Source organism: Mastigoproctus giganteus, unplaced genomic scaffold (genome assembly GCF_048544385.1).
Source record: "Mastigoproctus giganteus isolate SK-2022 unplaced genomic scaffold, ASM4854438v1 scaffold_15, whole genome shotgun sequence".
Classification (NCBI taxonomy): Eukaryota; Metazoa; Arthropoda; class Arachnida; order Uropygi; family Thelyphonidae; genus Mastigoproctus; species Mastigoproctus giganteus.
The window spans coordinates 5,745,865-5,765,216 of NW_028328292.1; the positions used below are offsets into that span (position 1 = coordinate 5,745,865).

Consider the following 19,352-nt stretch of genomic DNA (forward strand, 5'->3'; position numbering starts at 1 on the left):
AATGATTCGAAAAATATCATCATGGATAAGCCTTATTGGTATCAAAATAATCACAGAAATATTACAGTTATGAATTCGGCCTTCGTGTGTTTGGAGAATGATTTTGATCTGATCACAAGTAAATCTGTTCCATTAATTCTATTCATAATTATTTATAATAATCCATTTATTGCCATAATACGAAAAGTGCCTTCCCCCACAAAACACAGGAAGATTTACGCTTAAAAAGTCTTACACTCATGTGTCCGATCTGAACAACCCAGCCCAATGTGGACATATTGACATAACTGTATAGGGATGTACATTACAGTGGATGCTTGTAAAATGGCTTTTAACAGGTTGATTAGCGGCACACATACAGAGGTCACAGGTCATATTAAGCTCTGCCGCTCCCATGTGTGATATAGACGCCACATCTCGATCCCTGCCAACATTACCTAGATACTCGTTTTTGGTATCATTAGTACGGCACTTTTCATCCGAATAACACCCAACCTAATTAACAAACCTCACAAGCGTGAAGGTGTTAAAAAATGATTTGCTTGAGGGACATGACTGGAATTTGCCGAAATTCTTCAAGCAAGGGTCCTGTAGACTAGTGTGATGGCCTCATGTTCGTGTTTATACGCGTATGAGTACAGTAAGCTGCCAAGGGCGAGCGTAAATATCCTCGCATGCTTTTGGCCCCTAGGTTCGCAAAGTCCTCCGACTCAATGATAACAAGAAAAGCGGAGTAAAACTTAAATCCGTTGTACCAAACGCCACTTATTCCATAGCTTGGGGGGGGGGTGAATCCATAACGGTTGTAGCTGTGTAAAGCACGTTGCAATGCTTAGCAAAGCACTGTTTGTCCCCTTGCGAGATGCCTCAAGGTCTCGGTCAGCTCTCTTGAACCAATTGATGATACGTGCCATATTCCTGAACAGCAAATGATTATAAGCATATGTATGCACTGTTCCACTAATGTATCCAGCCGTGGCAACCTGCAGAAGACTGCCTAATCTGAAATGTAATGCAGCTCCATGCTCATACAAGTGACAACAGTACTGACAAAGAGTGCTGACGCCAGAAAGGGTGGAGGGCCACACATAGGTATTGGAAAAAGTACGAATTATGTAAGTGAAGCACGCAATATGTCTAATATTAGCAGAGCAAACAGTCGCATGTCTTCCGAACTGAATGTCCCCCCCCCCCAAGTTCTCTGACGTTAACGCAAGAACCAGGAAACAGTGCATGGTGCAATTTCTCTAGGTGATTTCTAATTCCCTTGACGTCAAACATATAACTCGTGACCTTTACGTGAGGCTTTCCACACGCTTCACTTGGCAACAATGGGTGTGTGGAAGCGTCTCTGAAAGTTGGGGATTGATGTAGCTATTAGTGAACAATGCATTTTTAATGTTAATTCCTCTCGCGATGTTAGCGTGTTTGAGCATCTGATAAAAGAATAAAGAATCGAACCTCAAAACGTGACTATCAAATATCTTCTTTTCTAAAAAAGCGATTGGCTGATAAGTTACTTTTGATTAATTTACGATTTTTTTATTTAACTCGGTGCGTATTAAGCAGTAGAAGATGAGGATTTGACTTTATTTAAACTGTTAAAACATTCAGGGAGTAGAGAATTGCTATAAATAGCCACTTGTTTACCTTTTAAAGTTAAAATAGATGAGTCGAAGGTCGCTTGTAGAGATGTGTGTATACGAGTATAACAGGTGTGTCTTACAACGATCCACAGCATCTGAAGACTGAAAGGGCAGTTTCCTTGTTGAGAAAAGGTGTGGCTAGAAAACCTGCACGTGGCTTTCTGTCACCCTGAATTGGCAGGATGAAGGCGAGTTAAAGACAGTAATCTGGAACTTCCGGCGACTTCAAAGCCCAAACGTCAACGTCAAGGTGTCGCGTGGCCACATTAAGTGCAGTCGATATGGAATGAGGCGCCGTCTCGCGTGTTTAGAAGATAAACAGAAGTTCGGTAAGTCTCTCATCAAGCTGCCCCCGAGAGCTGCAAGGCCATGTGTGTGTGTTGGGGGGATTGCAGATCTCTCAACTAAGTTCGTGGTGGGCAACGCCACGTGGCTCCCGTTTGCAGCAGAGATGTGGCACGTGTTCAGTGCTGACACGTGGAAGCGCTAAGTGAGAACTGCCACACTTTTCTGGAAAGCCATTTTTAAAACTAAGGATTTGAAAATAGTGGGCTCATCAAACGAATGCACAAAGTAACGTAATACGTCCATTTCTTGATATTTTTAATACTTTGTGGGGCACCAAAACTGCAACCCATACGTACCAAAATAAAACCTCATGATGATATACAGTACTGCTGTTATGGAAAAAAGCACAGCACTTTTACTGCGCTCTTTCAATCTTCCGCATCAGATACGCCAAACAGTGACTGCTATTTGACTAACTGCACTTCAGAACCGATATCTGAGTGCCCTGCAAACTGGAATCTTTTGTAGCCAATCTCAGGCTATAGGAAATCGGGTATTTACCGAAAAGAGCTTTGACTACTGATCAACAGGTTCAAGACAAACAAACCTTCCACATATAACAGAAATTGGAGCAAGATTTTTTTTTTTTTTTCGGGAAAAAAAAAAAAAAAAAAAAAGCAATCATCCTCTGAGACAGACAACTATTTTTCACATTGTGGCTGAGTCTTTTTGGGCCACGAAGTAAAAAATATTCCTCGTGTAAAAATTCCTCCCGTTTCCACAGGATTCGAATCCAGTCTTTTTTCCATAAGGTGCGGAAGAACAGACCGTAAACACTACGCCAGCCGTAGGGCAACAACGATTTAACCGTACCTAAATACAGTAGATGAAAATCAGGTGACGAAATTTACACTAGATGGCAGCACTACATGTGACGATTATTGAACTGCAAGCAGGTGCTCAAACTTTATTACTAAGTACTGTCTTGATGGCAGGTTTCTTAATTACATTAAGACCCTGCAGAAGTTAAAAACATGGTAATGTTTGCCGATCATGGTATGAAATACCGTAAAAAAAAAATCAGAAAAAAGAACTGGTACAAATTTAAGGAATTGGTAAAGAGAAACAATTCGCTAAAGTATCAGCTAAACGTTGACCAAAGAGCCACCTTCCCTGCATTTCCAATGACCTGAAGACTTATTTTTTTTTTTTAGATTAAGAGCTGTCCGCAGCTTTCAAGGCTGAATTTTTTATATCAGACGAGGCGGGAGAACTGTACACGCCAAGCTTTTTTTTTTTTTCTATAATTGTATTATTTTTATTTATTTATTTATTTATTTATTTATTGTTATTATTTTATCATCAAACAGATGTACACAAGTAAACCTGTTTTTCGAGGTGTCTTACGCCGTAAATTTTCTTATTTTTTATAAATATTTATAAATTTCGTCATAACTCAGACTTCCCCCCGCTGGTACACTTCTGAGAATTTCGGTTCCGGAAACTATTAGAAAAAATCCACATATGGAGACAATACCCGAGAGAAAGAGAATATTATACAACGCCCTCTTCCGATTTTTCACTTTCCAACTTTTGGCACATTGCCACGATGCTCTTAAAATTAAACCCAAAAGAACGTCACCAATGCAAATTTAGGCGATGCTCGAGCGAGAATTACAATAAACCCAGTTTGTTAATTCAAGAGGAAATTCAACACCACGCAGTTTGACAGTTCTCAATTATTTATTTTTGCATACAACGAGCACGCCGGTTAGAGGGCGCTCATTACAGGTTTGGCATCCGTTCCGTAGGATGCCTTGTCAACCACCAACGTGAATTCTGGTTCCCTGAAATAGTCACACACTGTAAAAAGTGGTTGAGTGAAAATAGTTCTTATCTTTGTCGTATGCTCAGAATACTTGGAGGTGCTGTTCCGTGACATCATCATCAGTCTTCCACACTTGTGACAACAAACCACTAAACGTGTTCGAGCTACACTATGACACAAAATCTGAAAATATTCACAGATGGGAATAATCTGACAGCGGAGACCGCCCGTTGGCTCGACAGTAGCTTTGAGTCAACCTTGTTGGAAGCGTTGTCCAGTTTTGCGAGAGAGGCGCTTAAAAATTGGACAGACTACAGACAACTGTCCATGGAACAGAAGTTCTGTTATTTCTTCGCCGCAAATATGGAAAAGATGTACTTTTCTTATCTGCAGCGATATCACATTCACACGAACAGAGATGCTCTGTTAGTTGTTACCACGTGAGGAGATGACGCTCTCTGTGAGATAGATATAGACTGGATAAGTGGGAATAAACTCTCATTATCTTTATTTTGGAGCCTAAAAGTCAGTGTACCTTCAAATTAATCTGTTTAGCAAGAAGTTGGTGATGCTTATGGGCAGAAATTAATCTTAAAAGTTGCAGACCGTTTTTCACAGGACACGTTAGTTACACTGCTCGACAAAATTAACAGAACGCGTAGAAAATGTGGCGTAACTCATGCAGCTTGCAATAAAGCGGGACAAAATGAGGTATGGTGATGTAACATAAAATTACAATGAAATGAGGAGACAGTGAGGCACTTCGGATATATATAACGGACATTTATAGGTTGTATAAAAATTACCGAAAAGGTCACATTACAGAAGTCGATACAAGATACTCGAAAATATGGTCACATGACATCATGTACATAAAGGACGTCCCACACATATTCCATCAGATTTAAGTCTGATGATCGTGCTGGCCACGGCAGTCGTTGGATATCTTCAGTTTTAAGACATTCCTCCACCACTTGAGCTCTATATGCAGTGGCGTTGTTGTGCATGAAAAGAAAATGTGAGCCAACCGCACCCCTAAAAAGTCACACATAGGGTTCGAGGATCTGTTACGGCCCCCCTATCAAAAACATGAAGAGGAGTGCGACCATTGATCATTATTCTGCCCAACACGAGAACACCACCTCCACTTAGTGTCCCCTTCTGACGTTGGAGGGATAATACCGCATTCCTCGTTGTCTCCGGATGAAATAACATCTAGAATCTGTTTGTAGGCTAAATCAGGACTGCTATTTTATTGTGAACGGTGTCTTCGGCAGCACTGTTCACCATAAAATATTCATGAAAAACATTTTGTTCTGTTAATTTGTCGAGAAGTGTAGTTACGAGACTTTTCCACAGGTCTGCTTCAATAAACAAAAGGAGGGTTTGTTAAACGCATACGCTCAACTTATCCAAATTGCGACAGATTTGAAGTGTACTACAAAGAAATTCTACAAAATCTCCAGAGAAAATGACTGACACCATAGCGTGTTTTTGACGCTTGAAAAATCCGGAATTTTTTTATTAACCAACTTTTTTTCTTTTGTAATACTGTATATAGCAGACGCATTTTTTATGAGTTGTAACCAAAGGATTATTTAATTAATCTATTTTTTTTTTTAAATACAGAAGTACGTTTTCTTTTTAATCATAACAACTGATATGCACTGTACATGGTGCATTGAATAATTTCCCTTCTCCTTATACGTGCCCATTTTTGTTCTTTAACAAAAATAAATTAGGGTGTTGCTCAGACGGCATGCAAGTACTGTACTTACATTTCCGAAATCAAACGTTAGTGGTTAAGGGTTAAATTAATGCGGTCACTATTTATTGGTATTTGGCACGCGCATTTCCAAAAGCAGAACCCGACAACGAGACTTAATCACCTTACTTATAGTTTGAGTGTCTCGGAGCAGCACGTGCACTCGAAGAAGAGCTAGCTGCTCACTTAAAAAAAAAAAAAAAAAAAAAAACACGAACTGAACTGAAACCAAAATAAATTATCGACTGATTGCGTGAACAGGGAACGCAGAGATCCATGGCGTGACAAGAAGACACCACTGGACCTTGTCGATTAACTCGATGAAATGTTCAGGGGAGAAGAAGCAGAATGGATCGCTAACGTGTTGGAAATATTTGAGACGGAAACCCAATCGACTGCTTACAGAGTTTCCAAAAGATATGCACGGCAGACTATTAAAACCAACAATGCAATCGTGTCTTGGTTGCCACGGTAACGGCACAGAAATCGGAGGCAGACGTATGGCGTTTTCTGCAGTCAGGACTGGCGTGTTACCAAAGAGATAAAACGAAGTGAACAAAATCACGTAGCTTTAATGCTCGGAATGCGAGAAACAGACGGTAAAGCAGATCCGCACCAAAGGACCTGTCAATGATTACATTTTACTGCGTGTTTGCATCAGAAAGACAGAAGCATCTTGTCACAAGATAAAAGATACTTGTATCACTTTCAAGTCCGTTTATTATTAGTGCTTTATGAACCGGAAGTGGAACTGTCAACAAGGACATTAGAAACGCTTTCCTTTTTTTTGTCCCCTTCGAAATGTGATATAACTGCTGACACAGCTACACGACAGTGTGACAATATTTTTTTTTAAGAAAAAAGGATCGACTATAGGCTGTAATATTTCTCTATTTTTGAACATGGGTAGAGATGCAGAGGTCAGAGTTCAACGGTGGGACTAGAGAAAACAAAAATACTGGCTGCAAATACAGATGAGAGCAACCAACGTGACTAAGGATGGGAAAACAACAAGGTTTCAAAGGCCAGTAGCTCAGATAAGGAATTCCACATATCGCTTGTTCGAGCCATACTACACTATAAATACACAGTCTGCACATGCATAGACATATTGCATACGATTGCCTAGTTATAAATGTTGTTATTTGTTATTTGGTTTTTAGGAGCATTAGCAACTAAGGCCATATTGCTTCCGGATATGCGGTGGTCATTCCGTGACCTTTCCGCATCCTCCGTATTTGGTGGTGACGGGCTCGAACCCCGGTCTAATCAAGAAGCGTGTGCTGTGCACTGCTGCTCCTTCCCACCTGGCTACGGAGGCGCCTAGTTATAAATGTGTAAATGACCACTCTATTTGGAGTACAATAAGCTGTCTTACTGATAGGAGATACAGACTAACTACTTTCCTTCTAGTCAGGACATTTGACATTCATTTTGTAAGATTTGATAAATTAGCATATGAGATTTCATAATAAACAATGTTAAATTCTATTATATGGTTTCAGTAACATCCGTACTTAAAATTTTGGGAAACTACTTGAGAATCTCTAGTAATCTCCTTCTCGCTGTAATATTACGGGAAAGGCATCTCCTTTTAGATGTCTCAAGAGAGGTTCTACAGGGTGTCTCTACCAATACTTGTAGCAGAATTCGCACCCCTCTTAGCAAGGTTCCAGAACCTGACATCGTACACTCAAATCAGCTGGATCGCGCACCAACAGCCAAAGAATTGCAATGCAATTAATCTGTGATCTCAACGTATTCCTTGAATCCCTTAGGTGTTAGTTATGTGTTAAGCCCCAAAGTTTGCCTGTTTCTGGGAGATAAACCCATCAGACTAAACACAGCCAAATCGTAAAAAAAAAAAAAAAAAAAAAAAAAATTCACCGCCTCTGATGGCATTTAAACTCGAGACTTTGGTGTGACTTTGGTGTGGTGAGTATACCCACTGTGCTATCCGCAAAGACTCTTGGAATCAATTGGGCTTGAGTTAACCGCTGAAAAACAACAATGGATGAGGTTCTCAAAGAGAAGAATAAATCACAACAAATGGATACAAGATTAGAAAAATGTCAACCTTCACAAGGCTCTCGGGTTGGTCTGCGGCAGGAAACCCTAGGGCAAGGTTTGTCCTTTCAAGGGCGTTTTCAAAGAAGAAGGGAGTAAATCTTCACTGTTCTTTGGTCTACACAACAGGAACTATTGGGTTTCAACAGTGCTAAACTTATCATGAAATTTGTCCGACGTTTTGTGATACCGGTAGCTCTCCACTCAGAATTTTTTTTTTTTTTTCATCTTTCCTCCAACATACTGTAGAATCCTGGTTATAAGAACTGGGGTCGAGTGTAATTTCGAATAGTCGATTTTGGGAACAATCTATTTTAAATGCACACATCTACAGTATAAAAGAGAAGCGGGGGGGGGGATAATTAAAGAAAATTACTGCAAATTTTCATTTATGATTTCACATTGTTTTTAAATAATTCCCAAGTTTCTTTTTCTATTTGAATAGTGTCTCCGCTGCAAGATTCAACACTTTCTTTAAACACAATTTGTTCACATTCAAATTGTTGAGATTCGGCCAAGCCATCTGAAGAAAGGCGTTAAACGCTTCATGGGGTGGTGCTTTTCGTGGCTTATATTTATCATAATGTCCTTCATTTTCAATTTCTGTCTGATTCGGAGGAGAAAACCAATATTTGTTTATGGAAAGTGAAATCGAGGGAATATATGTACAAAATAATTCACAGAACAAAGCGTATGCAAAACCAAACAGGCCGGGTAAATTTATTCACCTCCAAATAACGCCAAACACTCTGATACGATGCATAAAAATTCTGCTGGAAAAAAAACAGGCGAGAATAGCATACTTTTTTCTCCCGGAAACTCAGGTTTTTTTGTCCAGAAAACAGAAAATCGACCTCGGAACACACGCAATTTACAGCCAATAAACACGAAACAACATGGCCTTAGTCGCCGATGCTCCTAAAATCCAACAACAACAATAACAATTATTGACTATTACATCGGTTTGACTATTGCTGTACTTACATCATTTCTTGGGAGTTTCAATGCTGGCTTTTAAGATCTCTTAATAGAACCAGTGTCCCTCCCTCCCCTACTATTTCTAAGGCTATTATCTACTCCCTGGGAATGATCCCGTGGAAACGAATCATCACTCGAAACATCATTTCTCTCTCTCTAAACTTATTATGGGAGGACTGGATGCCCCGAACATCTTAAGAATAAAGGAAGGGTGCATATCAGCGAACATTAGTTGTTCGCCCCTTTAGCTGACATAGTCAAATGTTTTCAACAATCACACTGGAATTTAACGATTTTCAGATCAGACCTCACACAATTACGAAAACAAGAACAATAGTTCTCCCCGATACTTAATCATACTGCAATTTCCGTGCAACATGGTCAGTGGTTATATACTTTGCATGGACACCTTTCTGGTGGCTAACCACTCTTGTAGATAGCGAGATGCTGAATATATTTAAGAAATCTGTATTTTGATATTTCTGGCTTTGGCCCTCTGAAGTTGGTTCTATAGATTTCTGGGCTTTAAAATTACCCGAAATGTGTGTCGTATTCAATATACTGCACATTTATGGTTGTGTTTATCCACCTAGCATAAGGATGCTTTGTTTAGGAATGGATTTAACTTTCTCTTTGTTTGAATAAATAATAATACAGTACTAATAATGAATAATCAAACTGAATGAAAACTTCAGTTTCCGAGGTCTTGGATTAATAAAACCTTTAATTCATAATGTTTCTTATTCATAATGTATGGATATAAGATTACTTGTATATAGTAGAACAGAAAGAATCTAACGAGGTGGTTCAATAAAGAATCGCACTGACCCAGCTGTAAAGGTGCTAACCTGTTGATTCTTGGCACAGGTTTATTCCTCCTCTGCATAGCCACAGTGCAGATTTACACATTTTTCCCATCGATGGATGAGGCTACGGATACCGTTTTTGTAGAAGGGGTGAGGTTGGTCTTTGAACCATGACTCTGTTGTAGAAATGAGTATCTTGGCGTCAGGGAAGTGGGCCCCCGAAGAAATGATTTGAGGGAAGGAAACAAAAAGTCCGATGGTGCAAGATCGGATGAGTAGGCTGGATGGGGCAGTATTTCATATCCACAAGTGGCCGCTTGTGTTGTTGCAATTTCAGAAGTGTGAACTGGGGCATTGTCTTGAAGCATTCTCACACCTTTGGGCAGCATGCCATATATGAAAATCATGTTTTGATTTTCTCCCGTAATTTTGTGAGTAAGTTGGCATAATAGGCACCTGTAATTGTTCTACCTTTCAGCAAGTAATCAGTCATTATTACGCCTTTCTCGTCCCAAAACACTGTCAGCAAGACCTTTCCTGCTGACGCTTGTACCCTTGTCTTCCATGGACTGCTTTTTACTTTCAGAGTCGAAATGGTTTATCCAACTTTCATCCTGAGTGATTAAACGAGAGAAAAATCTTCATTTTTTTTTTTTTTTTTTTGGCACAGGGCTAACAACTCTTGTGACTTCTGTTGTCGATCAACCTTCTGGAAACCAGTCAATCGGGGAATCCATCTTGCACTCAATTTCCGTGAATGAATTTGGTCATGAAGGACTGTTTCAACAGAGCCCACACTAATCTTCAACTCCTGGGACAATTCACGCACAGACATCGGGCAATCTTCCATGATTAACGACTCCACTTTCCTGGTTGTGCTGTCATCAATGGCTGAATGGGGACGACCTGGAATGGGCTCAGATTCTACCGATGTCCGACCATTACCTAAACTGTCTATGCCAGTGCTTCACAATGCCATAGGATGGGGCTTCACCCTTATATACAGCAGTCATCTCCTCGTGGATTTCTTTAGGAGATTTCCCCTTCAAGAACAGATACTGGATTACAGCTCTGGCTTCAACTTTGTCCATGATGCTACTTCGTCACACATTCAGCTCTGTAAGAGAAAAACAAATTAAGACACACGGTTGAAATTTTACACCTTTAGTACAGAGATATGTATGATATTTAGTACAGAAATATCACGACTCTGCGATATGTGGAAGTAGGTGAGGGCGATTCTTTATTGAACCACCCTCGTATGGATGGTTTGTTTAGAAATGGATTTAACTTTCTTTGTTTGAATAAATAATAATAATAACGAATAATCAAACTGAATAAAAACTTCAGTTTCCGAGGTCCTGGATTTATAAAACCTTTAATTCATAATGTTTCTTGTAACGTATGGATATAAGATTACTTGTATACAGTAGAATAGAAAGAATCTAACGATCTTACCTGATGACAAACACGTAGAGTGGATAAACTGGATTGGGCTGCAAGTATACAGGAACATACACCTTGGAACGAGGATAGGCAGGACCCTGGGGTACAAGGATCCTCACTACGTCATCACTTTTCACTTCTTCATAGCTACCGTGTACACTAGACAACGCTACGTCCGCCAAGTACACACTTGGGACACCAGGCGGCGCTGTTACGGGTAACGCCGAATTGGAACACTCTAGCGAATGACTTTGTAGAACACTGTACTCCACGCGCACCGACGTTTTCTGGGTCTTGGCAGATTTCCAAACTCCAGCTTCTAAAGGGGGCCACCAGGCGGCTGGAAGGGTGGCCTCTGCTAAGCACACACCATCTCGACTTGCGCTCGGGCTGCACACCGCCATTAAATGCTGGTCCTGATGATGAACGTACAACACAATACACAGAGGTCCTTTCTGGCTGTCTTCCCCGTGTTGTCGGGTCTTGGGGTCAGACGCCCGACTGCTGTGGAATAATACCCGTAGCACAGGTCGATCGCGCCTAACTTCGTGGGTCACGAGGTGAGCACTAACATCTAAGTCACCGACAGGTGGCGTTGCCAGTGCTGGAACAACGTCACCCGAAGTCACCCCCGATTCATCTTGGCTTTCATTCCAGCTGTTGGCAATAGAGGGCACTACTAGCGCCGGAAGCACAGTCTGTTTAACAGCAAATGGTCCGTACTGGGCTCGTATTGTTATAGGAATTGTTGAATGTAACAAAGTAAATCTTTCCATTGCATCCACTCCATTTCCAACCTCTTCTGATTGGTGCGGTTTTAAGAAAAATCCAGCATCCCTTCCTTCTAGGGTGATATCAACACCCCCCTTTATCCCTAAAATGAAAAACAACAAAAAAGTACAATTAAACTCTTCGAACTGTGATTAAGAAAAAGTTTTTATTCAATATGAATTTCGTGAGGTAGAATTGAAATAGCTAATAAAATACGAGGATAATTTAATAAGAAGGCAAAATTCAGTCTGCCTTTAAAACGGAAACGTGGTTATGCCATTTTTCGGTGAAACCATCTTTTACCTTTACCCCAACAACACAAGATTTGTGATTAAATCAGAGAAGAAAATGCTCGGTAAGTACCTGATACGCCAGTTTTTTCTTACAATACAGAAGCTGAAAAATGTCCGCCTGCAGTAGTTTTTAGGGGGACCACATCTTTGACCGCATTTCTTATTTTTCGCGAAAGTTTCGCTATTTTCAGCAACTGTAAAATATTCAACACCCTTATGGGATGACAGGGGAGTATGCGTTGGTAACGTTCACAGACCAAGAAAAGAAAGGTTCTCCCTAAGATATACGATGATTTATAATGTTTTCATGCCTAAGGGAACTGCGAACACCTCCCGATTTTCACTAGACATCGTGCTCCATCGCACACTACGTTTTTTCACCAGCTTATTTCAAAATTGTGGCTTTCTCCGCAAGAAAACAAAAAGTATCGAAGCGCCACCTGCCGTTGACCGGGTGGCAGTTCCTGGCACGGTGCCAATTAAACTAAATCGGCGAAATATCGTAACCAGCGATATAGTAATTCGGGGTGGAAGTTTTTCAAACGGCGATTTCTTTCTGCCACAAGAACACTACCTGGCAGACAGGGCGAACAAAAGCACCATCCCACTACCTTGCCTTCCACTTCGCAGGTTCCTACATTTCTTTCACGCAGATGGCAGGCACTTAAGGTAGTTTGGAAGGGTGCCAAACGCGCCGAGAGTTAGAAAAGAAAGGGAATCGGCCTTTTCTTCTGGTGTGATATGTAACGGTATCCACATCACCGCGGTGAGGAGCAGCTGAACGCTCACTTATACAACTGGTCATTACCTCTTCAAAACTGCGAAATCACTTCTTAAGAAATAGTCCAGCAGCTGCTGCATACATAAAAAAAAAAAAAAAAAAACTTACAAGAAAACAGACACACAGGGCCGACGCTAGCGTTTGTGGCCCCTGAGACAAAAACCTTGTCACGGTGCCTAATTCATATCGTATCTTAACACGCATATATGCAGTAACGCATCTAGTAGCGCCTATTTTAGGCGGCGCCCGTAGCAAGTGCATCACTTGCGCCGACCCTGCACTCACACACAGGCGGTTTGGAAAATGAGAGCTTAAATTTCAACCATCACGTTTAAATTTAAGGGTATGTGTTGACATCGAAGGTGTTTTATTCAAATTAATACAGCGTTGAACATAAGCTACGAAATATTTCCGACAATGTCACCTAAAGGAACAAAGGTCAACTGCTGCTGCTATTTGCAAGTTCGTCTAAGCTCAAAGTCTATGAGCAAAGTCAACTGTTATCGCTTCCTGAGGTCAATGGATTTTTCCCTCCACCTGACTTTTCATTCTTTTGTACTTTTTTTCCAAGAGCAGATTAATATGGACTCAAACGAGTCTCGATCTTTTGAAATGAAAATTTCAACAGATCGATATTTATCTCTTACAGCCAGATGACAACATAGTTTGGCCATTTCAATGAGATCAAAATTTCGCTTTTGTCCAATAGCGCTGATCTGTTTCCTCTTAAACTTTTAATTATAATACAATTCCATTAACTGAAATTAAAATTTCAGTTAATGGAATTGTATTATAATTAAATAAAAAAAAATCTGTTTATACTTCGGAACAATCACGAGTTCACACGATACAACACCGTATTTAGCAGTAACGGACTTGAACTCTGTCACTCAAAGCGTATGTACTTATGTACTCGCGCGCATAACAACTCGGCTACGTGTGCAGTGGAACCAACTGACGATGTTACCAAGAGTAAATTCTAAATGGGAAAGTATTCAGGTAGCAAATTTGTTATTGCAAAACTTTCACACGCTCACTGTGGTGTTCACAACAAGTAGCTGTTCTGCACAGCTAAGTGAGCATACTGAAGAGTAAACACCCCATATAAAATGTCTGCTGTTTTTCCCCTTCGAATAAAATCGGTTGTGTTCGTTTCAGAAGAACCCCGATGACGTTTTTAGACAATCTGAGGAGGAAACAACTTTTCCAGTGTGAAAAAACAGGATCTAAATTTAGAGATCGTAAAATCTTGGTCCAATTTTAATATTATATTCAAAAATTACAGCCAAATACGACAAAAAAAAAGTCCATACGACAAATAACAGAAATCTAAAAATAATCAAAAGAGAACCCTATGTCATTATACAGCAGTTAGTTGGGTTACTCCATGCCACTTGAATCTGTGGTAAGGGTATGTACTTTGAATTATTTTAATAAAAACTAGCTTGCGGGTTTCTTAACTATTAGAATCATGTTTGTTGTTGTTTGTTGTTTGGTTTTTAAGAGCATTAGCAACTAAGGCCATATTGCTCCGCATTAGAATCATCTTCTGAATCATAAAGATCAGGAGTAGCGAAATAACAGCATGTCGAAGGACATGCTGTTATTTCGCTACTCCTGATCTTTATAAACTGAAACCCCATGGTCCTAACACGAATTTTACCATACGCAGAGATTGTTTGACACATGTGAAAGACAATCAAAACCAACCTACAAAAACGGACACAGATGTCAACGATACAGAGATAAATAAGGCTGAACAAACTTCACTATAATGAAGCCTTTCTTTGGAAGTGTCTTGGAGTGTGGTTCCTTAGAAAGAAGCTATTTTAAGTCGCTCCTGCTGAGGCTAATCGTGGTCAACGACCTTACCTCCCGCAGTCCACTTTCATCACGGACCTCGTGTCAATTGCTTTACACAGCAAGTGGCGCGAGCTGCCTAAAACTTTGAACACAGCTCCCGCTGCTCACTAGTTGGCGCGTGTGGATGATGCCAATGATATCAGTCAAAAATGCAATAAATACTTAAATACGGGACCAGAGCCATCCTACGTTTGTTCAGCGAGATATTCTTTGCTAAATGTCCCCTGGCATTTAAATGAGGAATTCCAACGGTAAAATACCTGGCTCTCATAAAAATTGAACTCTCCAATTCTTAAAAGTGGATCAAAGGAACTTGGATAATGATACCAAGTGGTCATCGGAAGTGTGTAAAATTGAAGTCCGTTCAACTCATTCGCGATGGTTACAATTCAACAGCTGTTTCCCCACCCCTCTCCCCCTCCCTTATTGTCCTAGAACTGTGAGCCTGTGCGAGGAATACCCCTACTACACACCTTGACCATATATGGCCGTTTCCTCCCTTTTCAACTCCCTACGCTAGCCACATGTTCCCAATACACCCTCTGAACCCTAGTGAACCCTGACCAGCAGTTCTCTGGTGCCGCGTGTTATTGATCGAGTACCTCTTAGCTTTCCGCGCTTCTGGCTCCAGGGGTAATGACTTTGGTTTCCTTGACAACCGGTCAAACAGACATGACGTTGGAGGGGGGTGTACAGAGTCGTAGCATCGATATTTATTATTATAACGGTTATACGACAGGATAACAGAGACGTACTCTGGACGCGAAAGGACCAGCACCTGAAAGATCATCAGCTGGAAATAACAATAACAAGAGTGATGACCGGAAATGACGAGAAGGTTTTCGAGTGTGGTCCATTTGGGTGTGGCCGTGTGAACCATCTTAGGTGGGGAAACTAAAACAATCCATATGGCGATGTTTAAGAAACGACAGAACAATTAAGAAGCAATCTTATTTGGAAAATTCGTTTCACTCACGTTCATATCAGCCACCACTGACAGTGATCGACTTGAATGAACCATTTGGCGTGTGGAGATCGTGACTGATAAACTCATAAAAACATCTACAATAAAAAACCAAAAAGTAGGTCAGTCGTTTGTACTGACAATCATCAACAGGAGTATCTGCACTGGACCGAAATGAAAAGGTCTTCCTTTCTCTTATGATGGCAGAGGAGGAAATTGTAGTGCGAATGAGCAAAGGGAAGGAAAGTAAATACTGATAAATAAAAAAAAAAAAAAAAAAGAATTTCTGTTTATACTCCGGACGACCACACGATCAGAGGAGTTCACAAGATACAGAGAATACGATAAACAGCATCGTATTTAGCAGTCACGGACTTGAACCCCGGTCACTCAAAGCAAATGAACTCATTAATTTATTCATCAAAAATCTCGTTTTTAGATGTTGCTTGAGAGGTGTGATAGGAATGAAGTACTTTTAACTTATGTGAGATACAAATATCTCAATAATAATATTTAGCACTGCTTTAAGTTCTGAGAACTTATGATAATTATATGAATTAGTATACCTCTAGTGGACGGAACTTACCTCCTGATCGCCTGATTAAAGCATGTAGAGTGAGAAATGGAAATCATGGACAAAATTTAAAAAAAAACTAAGAGCTCTGAATTCCCTGGGGGAAGGAAATGCACTTTCCTCCTATATTTGATCGTTGGAAACTTAAAACCATAACAAAACTGGCAAGTAATGTAGAAGAACCAACGTTTCTTACCAATTTTATTATGATGTTAAGTTTCCAACGATTAAGTTTCCAAGGTTGTAGTCCACTGTTGTCGTGGGAGCCTTGATTTCCAATTCGCCTATTTTAATAACCAGAATTCGTATGCCAGAAGTGGCTTTATTGTTATGGGGGCTGCTGACGTCCATACTTCAGCACCACATAATAGTGATAAGTAAGATACCATCATTATATGCTGCTTCATCTGAATGCGCTATAGTTGGGGAAGGGAACATACAGTGAGGTAGATGTTATTGAGAAGATCAAGGCAGATTTGGATGGGTTAATTTTCAGCCCGAAATACGCAAAGCTAAGAAGATACTGGCGGTTCGTTACTGATGGAGCTTTTATTACAGTAAATAGAAATCCCAATAAGACTCCACCGTGGGGAACTATGGTTACTTCTCATTCCCATTTTCCATCTGGAGTTTACAGTTAGATTATCCGATTCTAAAGGATAGATGATATGAAGTTCAGAGCGTCCTACTGAATCTAGCGGGATTGATTCCATCAATGTATTTGGAATTGTATAAAAGATGGAACATTAGACATTCCGTAGTATGTTTCCTATTACTGCATTAGTGACTGCAAAGACGGCAAATAGAGCTAAATTGTTATGTTACTATAATAAATGAATTATAATTTATTATAACATTTAATATAATAAATTATAAATTGCTTACATACGGCTAAAATTATCTGGTAAGTTTCCAACGAAGGTAAGTTTCCAATTTAATCGATAATTAAGCCTTATATAAGTAACTTATAATTATTTATTATAACTATTTTCCCCATTTATTTTTGGTCACTAGTTAAATGGTAGAATATACCAGGAAATGTGCGATTTCCATCTGTACATAAACTGGAAATAAGCAGATATTTAGGTCTTACTTAGCTTAAATTCCTCTTTTAATATAAAACTCCTGTTTTTCCAATCGTGATTTTACCAGAATACTTTTGGTAGTAGTGTACAGCGTCTGGGTGTGCCGGAATCCGTTCGATAGCAAGGATAAAAAGATGCGCTTTCCACAGAATTTTGCAGGAAAAATAATTTTATACACCAGAGCAGGTTACGTTAGGTATTCGGATTTAAGCTGTTTGCGGTTTTGTGGATAAAGTGCAACCTTGTAGGAAACGTTTAAAAATACAACCTCTAGATGATAGTAGATTATTCAGGCTTGCGTTTAAGATTTCTTCTGTCTCAAGAAAACTGCTGTTTTTTTGAGATGCCAACCGAATAAATATTCTGCATGATAATATACTCGATGGTATTCAAATCTGGCGTCGGGGGTCATCCTTAGGGCTTTGATTTGAATGTTTCGAACACGCTTTAAACTTATGTCTAAACCTAAAAGGTAGTGTTCAAAATTAATAGCCCACTCTGCAGTAGTCACCTATCGGCAGTAAAAGATGCCTCCACAAGCATACGCAACGCCGACCGGGCTAGCCGGGTGGGTAAAGTGCCTGCCTGGCAACCTAAAGGTCGCGGGTTCGAATCCCGCCTCGGGCTTGGATCAAAGTACTGCAAAAACCTTGGGAGGTGCATTATGGCCACAGAAGCTGATGCGCCAACAACTACCAAACAAAGAAACAGCATACGCAACAGCTAAAAGTAGGCTTTAAGCTTCGAGCTATTCGAGCTTTAAGCAAATGTTATTCTTTCCTACATGAAAGAATAGCATTTGGACACAGAATTGTAGTGTATAATGTCAAGCGTCACTGGGTATTTCCGCCCTGCCCCCAACTCCGCGTAGTATACGCCGTGTTGCATTACAAACTCTGTAAAGGCCTGTCAGGATTTCCATTTAGCCACGGGACCCATGGTGAGACTCCGTTGCCAGTCCATCACCATGAGAAGGTAGGCCGGATGTAGATAAAGTTTCTGCCTGGGACGAACCCTGGGCGTCTCTTGAGATTGCCAGGGAACGCGCCTTAAAAAAAAAATTGGAAGCGGTTTTTTTTTTTATTGGAAAAGGAGAGAAGCTGGGCTGATAGCTTGAGTACTAGAGTAAAGGTGAAGATAAAAAAAACAGGGTGCCTTCCATGGGCACCCCGGTGGAAGGAGCCCGTCCGTCATGGGGAGGGGGGAATTGTTAAGAACAGAAAAAGATTTGGTAGAATCCACCAGGCAAAAGGTTTGGATGAGAGGTGGGGGAGGGATGCTGTTTGTTTGTTATTTGGTTTTTAGGAGCATTAGCAACTAAGGCCATATTGCTCCGGGATATGCGGTGGTCATTCCCTGACCTTTCCGCATCCTCCGTATTTCGTGGTGACGGGCTCTAACCCCGGTGTAATGAAGAAGTGTGTGCTACGCACTGCTGGTCCTTCCCACCTGGCTACGGAGACGCCTGTGGAGGGATGCAGGTACTGAAGGAGAAGTAAAGCCATAGGGCCAGGGTGCCCTATGTGGGAGTGGAGGAGATCGCATTGTAGACAATTTAAAATACTTGTCTGCTTCAAATCCCACACTGGCCAGGTCAGCTGAAACCAGTGTCCACAAATTCCATGCATCAGAGAAAAGTGCATGACATCAGCAAGGCCGGGAGGTTTCCTGATAGGTTGCTCCCACAGCAGTCTAATGGGGGAGGGTGGCCTATCAGAACAACACACACTCTAGATGTCGTCAACCTATCTGCACACCTGTCAAACACATTCACAAGTACCCACTTTTTTTTTTTAAATATATTTAGGGGTAGGCTAATTAATGGCACATCACACTACATTCTCTCACACATCTGCCATCTTGCATTAGTCATCATACAACTAGACAGGACACCAGGACACAGGTGCCACCTAAATATGGACAACTACCAAGACAATGACTTTTTCTTTTTTTTTTTATAATACTAATCATAAGCATTCATTCGGTCACCGCATAGTTTACACAAATGACTGGCTTTCGCGCATAGTTATACAACTTAACATGCAAAAGGGAAATTTATATATTTTTTTCATTTATTATTATTAATACATATATACATGATCCGGGTACAATTAAGACAATTTAAGTGTAGTGTTAAGAATGCAATATAAGGACACCGTTGCAGCCCAACCTAGTTGTGCCAGTCTCGACTTCCCTG

At 40.5% G+C, this 19,352-nt stretch overlaps 1 protein-coding gene across 1 annotated transcript in view; it reads right to left on the minus strand.

The window, feature by feature from the left end:
• The window catches only part of dtn (transmembrane protein 132C dtn), a 174,370-nt gene that overhangs the window by 101,500 nt on the left and 53,518 nt on the right, over positions 1–19,352 (minus strand). The window contains exon 2 of the mRNA XM_090389350.1: positions 10,837–11,698. Coding sequence (XP_090245476.1) covers positions 10,837–11,698 — 862 coding nt within the window. The remainder of the gene's footprint in view (positions 1–10,836; positions 11,699–19,352) is intronic.